General features: G+C 36.7%; 3 protein-coding genes across 3 annotated transcripts; all 3 read left to right on the forward strand.

The window, feature by feature from the left end:
• The first annotated feature begins 1,760 nt into the window (after positions 1-1,760).
• Positions 1,761-2,791, forward strand: LOC133668846 (fasciclin-like arabinogalactan protein 12). Its single transcript, XM_062088864.1, has one exon. The coding sequence runs from the start codon at positions 1,831-1,833 to the stop codon at positions 2,620-2,622; it is 792 nt and encodes a 263-aa protein (XP_061944848.1). The 5' UTR covers positions 1,761-1,830; the 3' UTR covers positions 2,623-2,791.
• A 2,592-nt stretch (positions 2,792-5,383) lies between these two features.
• LOC133668826 (fasciclin-like arabinogalactan protein 12) lies at positions 5,384-6,392 on the forward strand. Its single transcript, XM_062088841.1, has one exon. It carries the CDS (start codon positions 5,490-5,492, stop codon positions 6,279-6,281), a length of 792 nt encoding a protein of 263 aa, XP_061944825.1. The 5' UTR covers positions 5,384-5,489; the 3' UTR covers positions 6,282-6,392.
• Positions 6,393-8,254: 1,862 nt separating this feature from the next.
• LOC133668293 (probable leucine-rich repeat receptor-like protein kinase At1g35710) lies at positions 8,255-11,949 on the forward strand. The gene is made up of 2 exons (XM_062088069.1): positions 8,255-11,346; positions 11,485-11,949. The coding sequence occupies exons 1-2, from the start codon at positions 8,304-8,306 to the stop codon at positions 11,859-11,861; spliced, it is 3,420 nt and encodes a 1,139-aa protein (XP_061944053.1). The 5' UTR covers positions 8,255-8,303; the 3' UTR covers positions 11,862-11,949.
• The last annotated feature ends 1,450 nt before the right edge of the window (positions 11,950-13,399 follow it).

Genomic DNA, 13,399 nt, shown 5'->3' on the forward strand with positions numbered 1-13,399 from the left:
ACTTGATTTCTGGATATGAATTTGGAGATCATATCTCTTGACGGTTGTAGGGAATGAAAAACATAAAATATTGTTCGTTAAAGCTTAACGAGTGCTAAAACTAATTTCCTTCACTCACAAGAACGCATTGCCTGCTGATATTACTTCTCCAAATCTTGGCTCACTAGAGATTATTCAATTTAAGGTGAGGAGGTATTATTTCCAACTTCAAGGACTTGTGAGGTTTCATTGGAGCAAATATTTCAGTCTTGGACAGAAAAACTATATTAAGCATTGCAGACCAGTTCTTAGGTCACCTGCTCATGCCAAGCGTCTTGCTATACTATTTTGTGGGATTAATTTGATTCTCTTTTCCTCCTTAATCTTGCTAAGATAATTTCTTTGCTATATGAATCTTTCTCGAGTTCAAGCCCATATCAGATTCAGGCTTCTTCTCCAGTTCAAAACTGTTCGTGTTGATAATTAGCGGGAAAAGGTGTGTGAGAGAGAACATGCATCTTCTTTTGTTTTACTTCAAAATGTTCATATAAAATTTCTAGGCTTGTGTTTGCATAAGGTAAGAAATCATTGTAAGCAGCAACATGGCCTGTTCTTGGCTCACGTACGTTAGAAAGTGTTTCTTGATTATGTTAAGTGATGGCCTGGTGTGAGATCTAATTTATGTTTCTAAATTTGGGAAGTTAGCCTATCAATTTCTCTTGAGGATTAAAAGGATGTAAAAATTTTTTTAGAAACAAAATAATATTTTTTTAATAAAAAAATTGGAGAAAGAAAAATGAAAACTGTAACTTCCTATGGAAAACTAAATTTTTTAGTTTTTTAAATTTGTATTGAGATTGAAAAACATATTTTAAAAATTCTCTGTATTTTTCTAATATAAGTTTTTTATTATTTTTCAAATGAAAAAAATATGAATAATATTTTTTTATTTTATATCCAAGCCATTTTAAGCAATGTGTAAAAACTTATTTTTTTTATATTTAGTTAGTATCAATGTATCATAAATTTACCTTTTATTATAAATTTAATATAAATATTTTTTAAAGGTTAGCAATATAGTCTTTACATGATAGTTTTTTTTAAAGAAATAAAATTATAATTTCATCATTAAATTATCACGAATATAAAATGTTAAGATGCTTATTATAAATTATGGTTTATATTTTTATAAAAAAATAGTTATAATCTTAAAGTATTTTTTTAGATGGAAAAATTTATCATGATTTTGTAACAAATAAAACACGTTTTCTGATTTTTTATTGAAAAACTAAAACTAGAAAAGGAAAATAAAACTGAAAAAAAAAGTTTTATAATGTTACTCAACACATCCAAAGCTTCTTTCTTTTTAGCTCAAGGAGCTAAGTCTTTAGCTGTTTTGGATACAAAGATGGGGTCAGCTGAGATTAATTCCTTGTCCAAATCTTCTATCATTAAAGATGATTTTGTTATAATGTGTGGAAGTATGCTCAAATGTTCTGCCACTGATGAGTGGGAAATGCACATCTTCATTTGCTGTCACACCCACTTGAAATCTACTTCTGAGATTCTTGTTTCCTTTTCCTCCTACTTTCCATGCAAAGTAGCTGCCGCAGCATTGTCAAATTTCCATCTCCATTGATGACCCTCCACCTTTTGGAGTAAGATAAGGTACTTGCAACCTAGTTGTGTAAACTAAATTGTATATTGCACCTAACTTGATCCTCTCTGCCCACAACTATATAACCTCAAACTGTCCCCTCTATACACATCAAGCACTTCTAACAAAAATCAAGCTCAGTTTACGTTAGCATTTTTGCATTGTTTCTAGCATTTTATCTTAACAACATAAAGATGAAGCCACAGTACTTACTCTCTTCATTTTCAATTTTTCTTCTCTTCCTCCGTTGTACCAATACCTTTGCCCAGTCACCAGCTGCAGCCCCGGCTCAGGCACCAGCAGTGGTTGCGTCACCTCCAGCTGCAACCCCAACACAGGCAGCTGCACCACATGGCATCACCAACGTCACCAAAATCCTTGAGAAGGCTGGACACTTCACGATCTTTATCCGCCTTTTGAGATCCACCCAAGAGGAAAACCACTTATTCTCCGCGCTAAATGACTCAAGCACTGGTTTAACCATCTTTGCACCAACGGATAGCGCATTTTCGGAACTCAAATCAGGAACTCTCAACACTCTAAGTGATGGAGACAAGTCCGAGTTAGTGAAGTTTCACTTAGTTCCAACATTCCTATCTACTTCCCAGTTCCAGACCGTAAGCAATCCTCTCGGAACATGGGCCGGAACAGGTAGTAGGTTACCACTTAACGTCACAAGTTATCCAAACTCGGTGAACATAACCACAGGACTTACCAATACAAGTTTATCTGGCACCGTATACACAGACAACCAGCTTGCCATTTATAAGATTGAAAAGGTTCTCCTCCCTAAGGACATTTTTGCTTCTAATGCTCCAGCTCCAGCACCAGTGGCACCTGCACCAGAGAAGCCAACAAAGGCAGTTCCTGCAGTAACTGTAGAGAGTCCTGCAGCTTCTGTGGATATATCTAGTGCACTTATCTTTACTCATAATCTTTTGGTGGGATCAGTTGGGTTACTTGCTTCTGCAATGTTTTCTCTGTAATGTAGAAGGATTTCGAATCTTGATATGATATATGTAGGGGTTGTGTCCGGTTTGGTGCTTTATTTTGCTGCGCCGGCTGATTGTGTATTGAATAATTCTGATTTTACCTTGAATCCAGTTTGTATGATTTGAGTTTGTGATCAAGGTTGAATTCTGAGCTGTTGATTAATTTCTTGGTCAAATTGGAACACACACACACACACACACACACTCATACATATAAGTAGTCAATCTTGTTTTTTCATTTCATTTCCTATCACCTTGGCGCCATGTGCTTATTCCCTAGCTTTTGGTTAAATAAGACCATTGCCTCCATGAGGCTCCAGTCTCTGAGGTCATTGTTTCCTTTGCTTTCTTCTCCAATAGCATGACTATGTAGATGATTTCTGGGTACGCGCGTCTTTTGAGAGCTTATCTGTTGAAATTTGTAAGGAATGAAGAAAGTAAGAGTTTGGTTCTTTAAAGCTAAAGGGCCTAAAGCTTAGTTCCTTTACTGTCAACAGTGCTTCACGTGGGGTTACTTGACCAGATCTTGGGTTGCAAGAGATGATTCAATTTAAGGTAGGTAGGTAGCATTTCAAGGACTTATCGGGTTTGATTTAAGCAAACATTCCATTCCTGGACATAAAAGAGCATTGGGGACTGGTGTGTGAGGTCACTTGCTCATTCGCAGCGCCTTAGTGTGCTGCACAGCAGGATTAATGCAACCCATCTGTGTTTTTCCTTCATCTTGCAGTATTGACGTTTTGAAGCTAGTGATAAGTTAGAGCTACACATTAATTTATACAAGTATGTTTCATTGTGATTTTGGAATTCACACAAGTATGTTTCGAACTGAAATGTAGTTTTCTTTAAACTATAAGGTTAGAAGACAATTGACAATTCAATTATTCAAAAGAGAAGAAAATGCTAACTGTCAAAAAACAAGGCTTCTGAAACAGAACAACCTTTACTAGAGTGCTATATTATCTCCTACTTTGGGCAGGCAAACTTCTGGTGCAAAAAGAATTTCCTTGCTATATTACCTGTCAGGACTCAGGAAACAATATAACTGGTAAGCTCTTGTCTTATTAGTGTATGCAGATGGTTCCTTGTGCAAGTGTTGGATAATATTCTAGTTTCAACTTGCTTCATGTTAGTGTCTTTCGCGACTTGTATTTTCTGCATAGGCTTCTTCTATTCTTCTTAATGACAACTTTTCATAAAAGTTTGTTATTACATGCAGATGCTTGCACTGAAGGTAAGGATGCATATTTGTGGAAGCTCTAGCTGCAATATATCTGCAAGTTGCTTTTCTGCGTAACAACAGCTAAAGGTTACCGCATTAGCTTTCTCTACTTCATGAGCTCTGGAACTTCATTTTGATATGCTTGGTTTTTCCTTGACTAACTGAATATTTTGCTATTGCAATTGCAATGGCCGACTTGTTATCAACTTGAATTCTAGTTGCTACATGCTGTTGCTGCCCCATATCTTGGACAATTTTCCTTAACCATATGGCTGGATTCAAAGTTGCTGCTGAAGTTATGCGCTCTGCTTCTCCAGTGGATTGTGCCACGGTTCTTGCTTCTTGGTCATCGAAGAAAGTGCACCTGAACCGATATCGAACACAACCTGTTGTGCTCTTCATATCATCGACTGAAACAGCCCAGTCACTATCTGAGTAGTCAATTTTCTATAGCCAGTAGCTTCAAACAACACCCCAAAATCAGTCATTCCCCTCACAGATTTAAAGCAGGTGGTTCTGATCAGTTGGGCCTACCACAACTGGGCCACATGGATAGTCTTGAAGGAGTGTCTATGGACTGATGGTAAAGAACAAAGCCCAAAACAATATTTGGGATGGGCAGAGTGATTGACTTGACAAACAGACCCATAGTTACAGCCTTCAATTTCACAGCTGAATCATGCCCAAATTTTGGTATATAGGCCTATATATTAATGGTCAGCAGGTCTGGAAGACATCTAGACCCAAAAGGTGCTATTCAGGTTAGATTTGTAATTTTTCTTTTTTCTTTTTAAATTTTCTAGTTTGTTTAATATTTTTATTGCAATTTTTTTTTATTTTCAGGTTTTCTAGTTTAGAAAGGTAACAAAATTTGAAATTTGCGTGGTGATCCTATGCAGTTGCTGTCTTTTGTTGTTTATGTCTGCGTCGATATCTTAGGACTCTCTTAGTTTCCCTAAAAAGTCAGCTTACTCGAAGATTGCATAAACCTTGGAAGAAGGCTTGCCACAAACATCAAATAACGTACACAATAAGGTAAGTGTATCTTGATCATGTTATGTGAAGTGTTGGTATGGGTGAGATTTGATTTCTGGATGTGTGAATTTGGAAAGTTAGTCTATCGAAATCTGTCATGGATTCAAGGATGTGACTCTTTTAAGCTCAAGGAGCTAGATCAAAGCTATTAAAGATGATTCAGTTGAGATTTCATGTCAAACTCCTCTGCCATTACAGATGATTTGTTTTGATGTTCAGAAGTATACGCTCAAATGTTCTGCCAGTGATGATTCAGAAATATAATTTTGACAATCATAGATATCTTCATTTGCTGTCACACCCACTTGAAATCCACTTTTTATAATCTATTTTTTCCCCTGCATTTCCAAGAAAATTAGTTGTTGCAGCATTGTTGAACTTGCCTCTCCATTGATACCCTCCACCTTTCGGAAAAAGATGAGATACTAGCTACCTAATTGTATAACTAAAATTGTACATTGCACCTAGCTTGATCCTCTGCCAACAACTATAAAACCTGACTCTGTCCCTTCTTTACACATCAAACACTTTTCTAACAAAGATCAAGCTCAATTTACATCAACATTTTTGTATCATTTCTAGCATATAGCCCAAAAACATAAACATGAAGCAACAGTCAATCTCCTCATTTTTTATTTTCCTTCTTTTCCTCCATTGCACCTATACCTTTGCCCAGTCACCAGCTGCAGCCCCAGCGCAGGCACCAGCAGTGGTTGTGGCACAACCTCCAGCAGCAACCCCAACACAGGCAGCAGCACCACATGGCATCACCAACGTCACCAAAATCCTCGAGAAGGCTGGCCACTTCACGATCTTTATCCGCCTTTTGAGATCCACCCAAGAGGAAAACCACTTATTCTCCGCGCTAAATGATTCAAGCAGTGGTTTAACCATCTTTGCACCAACGGATAGCGCATTTTCGGAACTCAAATCAGGAACTCTCAACACTCTAAGTGATGGAGACAAGTCTGAGTTAGTGAAGTTCCACGTAGTTCCAACATTCCTCTCTACTTCCCAGTTTCAGACTGTAAGTAACCCTCTAGGTACATGGGCTGGAACAGGCAGTAGGTTACCACTTAATGTGACAAGTTATCCAACCTCAGTGAACATAACCACAGGACTTACCAATACAAGTTTATCTGGCACCGTATACACAGACAACCAGCTTGCCATTTATAAGATTGAAAAGGTTCTCCTCCCTAAGGACATTTTTGCTTCTAATGCTCCAGCTCCAGCACCAGTGGCACCTGCACCAGAAAAACCTGCAAAGGCGGTTCCTGCGGCTAATGTTGAGAGTCCTGTGGCTCCTGTGGATATATCCAGTGCAGTTTGGTTTATGCATAATAATGTGGTGGGATCAGTTGGTATAGTTGCTGCTGCAGTGTTTGCTTTGTAATGTCGAGAGTCCTGTGTCTCCTCTTTATGGTTTTTCTGAATTGGGTTGGACTCATGATGGAGTCTGTTGAATAATTATGAATTTATTTTTAATCCAGTTTTTATTATTTAATTTTTGACGTTGTGATTAAGATTGAATTTGAGTTTTTATTTATTTTCTTGGTCAAATTGGAACAAATTTATGTATGTGGAAGCATTTGATTATGGATAATTATTCATTAATCTTCTTTATTAGGTACTAATCACTGCCCATTAATCTTGATTTAGTAAATTTCATTTTTTACTCTCATCTAATCATTTTCCTAGCTTTTGGTTAGTAAATGTTGGCTGGATTTCTGGGAAATGTAGTTGTTCAGGGCTGTAATTTTTGCTTGCAAGATGTTGGCATCTGTTTCTTGAGCATAGCTGGTTCTGGAGGATGTTTTTAGGATTAGTTCCTCTGAGGATAGTTCTTCTGATGGAGAGCAAAGGGGAGGTCAGCTAAGAGGGGTGAGCACGGGGCAAAATATCATGATAGTAGAGGAGAGAAAACACGCAGGAAAGCTGAAGAAAAGAAGCAAGCAAGGTTAGAAGAAAGAGAGAAAGCAAAGAAACGAGAATGCAGGAGTCTTGAGGGTAAAAGCAATGAGAGGAGCAGAGAAACAGAGAAGAGGAAATATGCCACACTTCTTCTCATTAGATTAACTGATATAAATACAAGGGATTGTAACAGACTAGAAGCTTATCCCTGAGGATAAGTGTGCAGCTTAAAATACAAATTCAAAATTTAAACAAACTGAACCTGTTACAAAAATGCATGATAAGGAATCGGGAGACTTCTCTAATAGAGGGAACGTAGGAAGCTGAGGGATGAGATAATGTCAGAGATAATTTCAGATAATAATCCATTGAGAATTGTTTACCAAAACTCTCAACCTATTTAAAGCTCTTAAGTTATAGGAAAAGAGATGTTCTGTTTAAGCCATTTTGTGACAGTTTTCTTGGTAACCTTACATTCTGGGTAGAGCCATGATCATGCTCTATCTTTTATAACTATTTTCTGGCGCACCCAAATTTTGTTTAGTAGCGTCTTTTAGTACATTTTCAATGCTATTCTCTCCCTCTGGAGCCTAGTAGCATTCTGTGTAGTCATTTTGAGTACGTTAATTTTTGTGGTCAAAACTGTGTGTTTAGGTGAGTTTTAAAAATATATTTGGTATGAAAAAACATTAAATTAATGCTTTTTAGTGCTGTCAAAAATAAAAAAAAAATCAGATTGAATTACTCTTAACAACAAACTAAGTCTGTCTCAGATCCAACAGAACTTCAGAAAAATGGATTGATAGGAACTTGACCAGGCTCATTGAAGGACCATACTTGTTTGACTTGTTCGCGTGGTTGTTATGGGTACTGATCCATAGTCTTCTCATCTCTTCGTCAAAGTTGGCCCTCCATTATGGAAATTTGGTGAGTCTCTCACATACGCTTTTCAGTTGTCTTTTCAGTGGAAAATATGGCAAGGGAGAAGAAATTATTGATGAACTGGAAATTACAAAGCGATACACCCACAAGTGTGTCCCACGTCAATTACAATATCTCCCATTGAATTTATTGATGAACTCTCAAATTGTTAAAAAAAACTTTCGAGATTAAAGTTTATTTCATAAAACTCTTTGCTTTTTATTGCCCTTTATTTACTTTCATAGTCAATTGACATTCTAGAGACCTTTATCCCTTCATAGTATACACAAGGCAGTGAGCATGTGAACGTAGGACTTTCCAGTTAATGTCGCAAACTATATATGATATGGAAAGGGGAAAGAAAGTTCAATTGGAATTTTATCAGAAATTAGACTACCGTGTCAAGCACGAGAGCCATCATAGTCTAGTTAATTTCAACTTAATTAGAGAAGAGATGTAATATTCAATGAATATTTTTTATATAAAAAAATTCAAATCATGTTTTCCTTCCTATAAATACCTCTCCATGGAAGAGCCTAATCTACCATAGCAAACCATATCCTATATCTCTTGAAAACACACCATGACGACGTCCTTGCTAAACAAACCATTCTTCTCGTTCTTTCTCCACATCCTGTTTTTGCTCCTTCACATATTCAACTTTTCTTCTTACTTTACTTTAGCTGAACACACTCCCTCCACAACTTCACTGTTTGGTAATAATACAGAAGCTGGGGCTCTTCTCGAATGGAAAGCCAGTCTTGACAACCAAAGTCAATCTCTCCTTTCTTCCTGGGTCGGCATTAGCCCATGCATTAACTGGATTGGAATCACTTGTGACAATTCTGGAAGCGTCACCAATTTGAGCCTTGCAGACTTTGGCTTGAGAGGTACGCTTTATGATTTCAACTTCTCCTCCTTCCGTAATCTTTTTGTTCTTGACCTTCAGAACAATTCTCTTTCTGGAACCATCCCACATGAAATTGGAAAGTTGACGTCTCTTTTCGTTATTTCATTAGCTAAAAATAATCTCACTGGTTTCATCCCATTCTCAATTGGAAACTTGACAAGTCTATCCATACTCTATTTTTGGGGTAACAAACTCTCCGGTTCCATTCCTCAAGAAATTGGATTGCTAGAGTCTCTCAATCAACTTGACTTATCAAGTAATGTTTTAACCGGTAGAATCCCTTATTCCATTGGAAATTTGAGAAACTTATCTTACCTTCACCTTCTTGACAACCAACTCTCTGGTCCCATCCCTTCTTCTATTGGGAATATGACCATGCTCATTGATGTATCACTATATCAAAATAATCTCACTGGCTTGATACCATCCTCTATTGGAAACTTGAGAAACCTATTCATACTCTATCTTTGGGGCAATAAACTCTCCGGTCCTATTCCTCAAGAAATTGGGTTGTTAGAGTCTCTCAATGAACTTAGCTTGTCCAGTAATCTTTTAACCGGTAAAATCCCTTATTCCATTGGAAACTTGAGAAACTTATATTCCCTTGAGCTTTCTCTTAACCAACTCTCTGGTCCAATTCCTTTTTCTATTGGAAACATGACCATGCTCATTGTTTTAGAACTAGATCAAAATAATCTCACTGGTTTCATCCCCTCCTCCATTGGAAACTTGAGAAATCTATCCAAACTCTATCTTTGTTGTAACAAACTCTCTGGTTCTATTCCTCATGAAATTGGATTGCTAGAGTTTCTTAGTGAACTTACCCTGCAAAGTAATGTTTTAACCGGTGGAATCCCTAATTCAATTGGAAACATGACAATGCTTACTGAACTTATTCTAAGTCAAAATAATTTATCTGGACGTGTTCCTTCAGAAATAGGACAACTTAGATCCCTTGTGGACTTGAGATTACTTGAGAACAAACTTCATGGCCCATTGCCCTTAGAGATGAACAATCTCACCCATTTGAATACTTTGTCTTTGGCTATCAACGAATTCACGGGTCATTTGCCACAAGAGTTATTCCATGGAGGAGTATTGGAAAACTTTTCTGTTGCCTACAACTATTTCTCAGGTCCAATCCCGAAAAGTTTGAAAAACTGTACTAGTTTACACCGAGTAAGACTTGAATCGAATCAATTAACAGGAAATGTTTATGAGGTTTTTGGTGTCTATCAACATCTGGATTATATTGATTTGAGTTACAATAATTTTTATGGTGAGCTTTCTTCAAAATGGGGAGATTGTCGTAGCATGACAAGCCTTAAAATCTCAAACAATAATGTTTCTGGTGAGATACCACCAGAGCTTGGGAAGGCTACTCAATTACGCTTGATTGATCTGTCATCAAATCAGTTAAAAGGAACCATCCCAAAAGATTTAGGGGGGTTGAAGTTGTTGTACAAGCTTATTCTTAACAACAACCATCTTTCAGGTGCCATTCCCTTGGATATTAAGATGCTTTCCAATCTTCAAACCCTTAATTTAGCATCTAATAATCTGAGTGGATTGATTCCAAAACAACTTGGGGAATGCTCAAATTTATTGTTGCTGACCCTCAGCGGTAATAAATTTAGAGAAAGCATTCCAGGTGAGATAGGCTTTCTACTTTCTCTTCAAGTTCTTGATCTTAGCTGCAACTTCCTGACTCGAGAGATACCGAGGCAACTTGAGCAACTGCAAAAGTTGGAAACTCTGAATGTCTCTCACAACATGCTTTCTGGACGGATTCCGAGCACTTTCAAAGAAATGTTAAGCTTAACAACTGTGGATATATCATCCAATAAGCTACAAGGCCCCATTCCCGATATCAAAGCTTTCCACAACGCTTCATTTGAGGCATTAAGGGATAATATGGGTATATGTGGCAACGCCAGTGGTCTAAAGCCATGCAATCTTCCAAAAAACAGCAAAACGGTTAAGAGAAAGAGCAACAAACTTGTGATTTTGATTGTACTCCCTCTTTTAGGAAGCTTGCTTTTAGTGTTTGTTGTGATTGGAGCTTTATTCATTCTCCGCCAAAGAGCTAGGAAGAGAAAAGATGAGCCGGAAAATGAGCAAGATCGAAACATATTCACGATATTGGGCCATGATGGGAAGAAGTTGTATGAGAATATCGTTGAAGCTACAGAGGAATTCAACTCCAACTACTGCATCGGCGAAGGAGGATATGGAACTGTTTATAAAGCCGTGATGCCAACAGAACAGGTGGTTGCTGTGAAGAAACTTCACCGGTCACAAACAGAAAAGTTGTCCGATTTTAAAGCTTTTGAAAAGGAAGTTTGTGTGTTGGCAAATATTCGACATCGAAATATTGTGAAAATGTATGGATTTTGCTCACATGCAAAGCATTCTTTTTTGGTTTATGAGTTCATTGAAAGAGGAAGCTTGAGAAAGATTATAACCAGTGAGGAACAAGCAATTGAGTTCGATTGGATGAAAAGGCTAAATGTTGTGAAAGGGGTGGTCGGAGCTTTATCCTACCTGCACCATTCTTCCTGTCCTCCAATCATTCATCGAGACATTACCAGCAATAATATCCTTCTGGACTTGGAATATGAAGCACACGTATCCGACTTTGGCACAGCTAGAATGTTGATGCCTGACTCATCCAATTGGACCTCATTTGCAGGTACTTTTGGATATACTGCTCCAGGTGCGTAGCTTTATTTCAACATCAAGTTACTAATGTGTTATAGTGAAAATAATAGTGCTTTTTTAGCTTTTATTATAAAGTCTTTTCTTTCAACTATTTGATTAAAACTAAGCATAATCAATTTTTTTAATTTGGCAGAGCTAGCTTACACAATGAAAGTGACTGAAAAATGTGATGTCTATAGCTTCGGAGTGGTAACAATGGAGGTGATGACAGGAAGGCACCCAGGCGACCTCATTTCAGCACTCTTATCACCAGGATCTTCGTCGTCATCATCGATGCCACCGATTACTCAACATGCACTATTGAAGGATGTGTTAGACCAACGCATCTCACTTCCTAAAAAAGGAGCAGCAGAGGGCGTTGTCCACATGATGAAAATTGCACTTGCATGCTTGCATCCCAATCCCCAATCTCGGCCTACAATGGAAAAAATTTATTTGGATCTTACAGCTAAGTGGCCTCCACTGCCGAAGGCATTTTGCACAATAAGTTTGGGAGATCTCTTCTCATAGTGTTTAGCTACTTCTTTACAATTGTCAATTGGAACAATAAATTTTTGTAATATGAATTTCATCATCAAACTTTATTTCTTTCAAATTATGTTGGCACTGTTTTATACATTAGAATTTATTTTTCTTTGCATGATGTCACATATATGAAGGGTTTGAGAATTTTCTGACTTTAAATTGAAAATCAATACTATGGAATAAAATTTTAAGTTATCGCTAAAAAAATTAAAAGAGCAATAACTAAAATAAAATAAAAACTATTCATTGTGAAAAAGGTATAGACAAGTTTTTTTTTTTTCTTTTTGAGAATTGATGATAGATTTTGCCGAAGTCTTATCAAACACTCGCTATCAAATTCAAGAAACAAGAACTTCCGTAGGCAAAATAATCAACCGTAAGAAGCTAGCAACAAGACCCACCCAAAGAATTTCCAACCCAAAGAACACGATAACAGTCTATTGGTTGGTGAAACTTTCATTGTGGAATCTTGTAGATCCATGTACTCCTTCAATGTGCCTGTCTGTGACTTTTTTTGGACGGAAAGTAGAATCAACAAATGAAAAACATAGAGACAGCTAATTGCTCCACCCATTAATATTCACAGCTAATTGTGATATATATTTGCCCTCATTCCCAATACTATCGATAAAGGCTACCATTCAACCATGATTGAAGCTTCAATAATATCGTTTTGTGACATCTGCTTCAATAATATCGTTTATTAACAATCTCTTCCAAAAAAAAAAAGAGAGATTGTTAACAAACTAAAAAAAAATAAGAAGAAAAATGAAAAAAGACAACATACCTGAGGATAAGAAGAGAAGATGATCCTTGATTTCGGCTAAAAATGAGAGAGAGAAGAAGATCAAGTCTCGTTTGTTCTGATTCTGGTCTTATAATTTAGTATTACTAACGAAATTACAGACAAAACATTAAATATTAATATTTTTAATATTTTCATCGGTGATGTCGTTTGTAAAGTCAAATTAAAATTTAATGGTCTTGGTATCTGGATGCTTTTTGCCATTGGAATCACAAACGTAACATTATATATTAATATTTCCACCGGATTCTGTTGATATGGTCAAATGAAAATTTTCAACTTGCACAATTTTTTTTAGAAAACTCTCTAAATATTATCAACAACTTTTCATTCCATCGGTGATTTCATTTGGAAACAAAAGTGAACAGTCAAAAAAAAAATAATTATCAGCGCATTGAGAAGTGAACAGTTTCATAGCTCTCGGGAAAATACCGACAGACATACTATGTCGGTATACACGTTGTGTCGGTATACCCATGTGTAGTGAACAATAATTATCAACGCATTGAGAAGTAAACAGTCTCATAGCTCTCGGGAAAATATTGATGAAAATATTCCATCAGTATACCTGTGTGTAATGTACATTCCATCGATGTAAAACATTATATGATGCCAAATTGTATTTGTATTTCCTATATCTTCATCGTGCAAGTACTTAAATTCACAACTACACACACAACACAATAAAATCATTTCACATCACCATAATAAAATAAAT

This window comes from Populus nigra, chromosome 11 (genome assembly GCF_951802175.1).
Source record: "Populus nigra chromosome 11, ddPopNigr1.1, whole genome shotgun sequence".
NCBI classification, from domain to species: domain Eukaryota; kingdom Viridiplantae; phylum Streptophyta; class Magnoliopsida; order Malpighiales; family Salicaceae; genus Populus; species Populus nigra.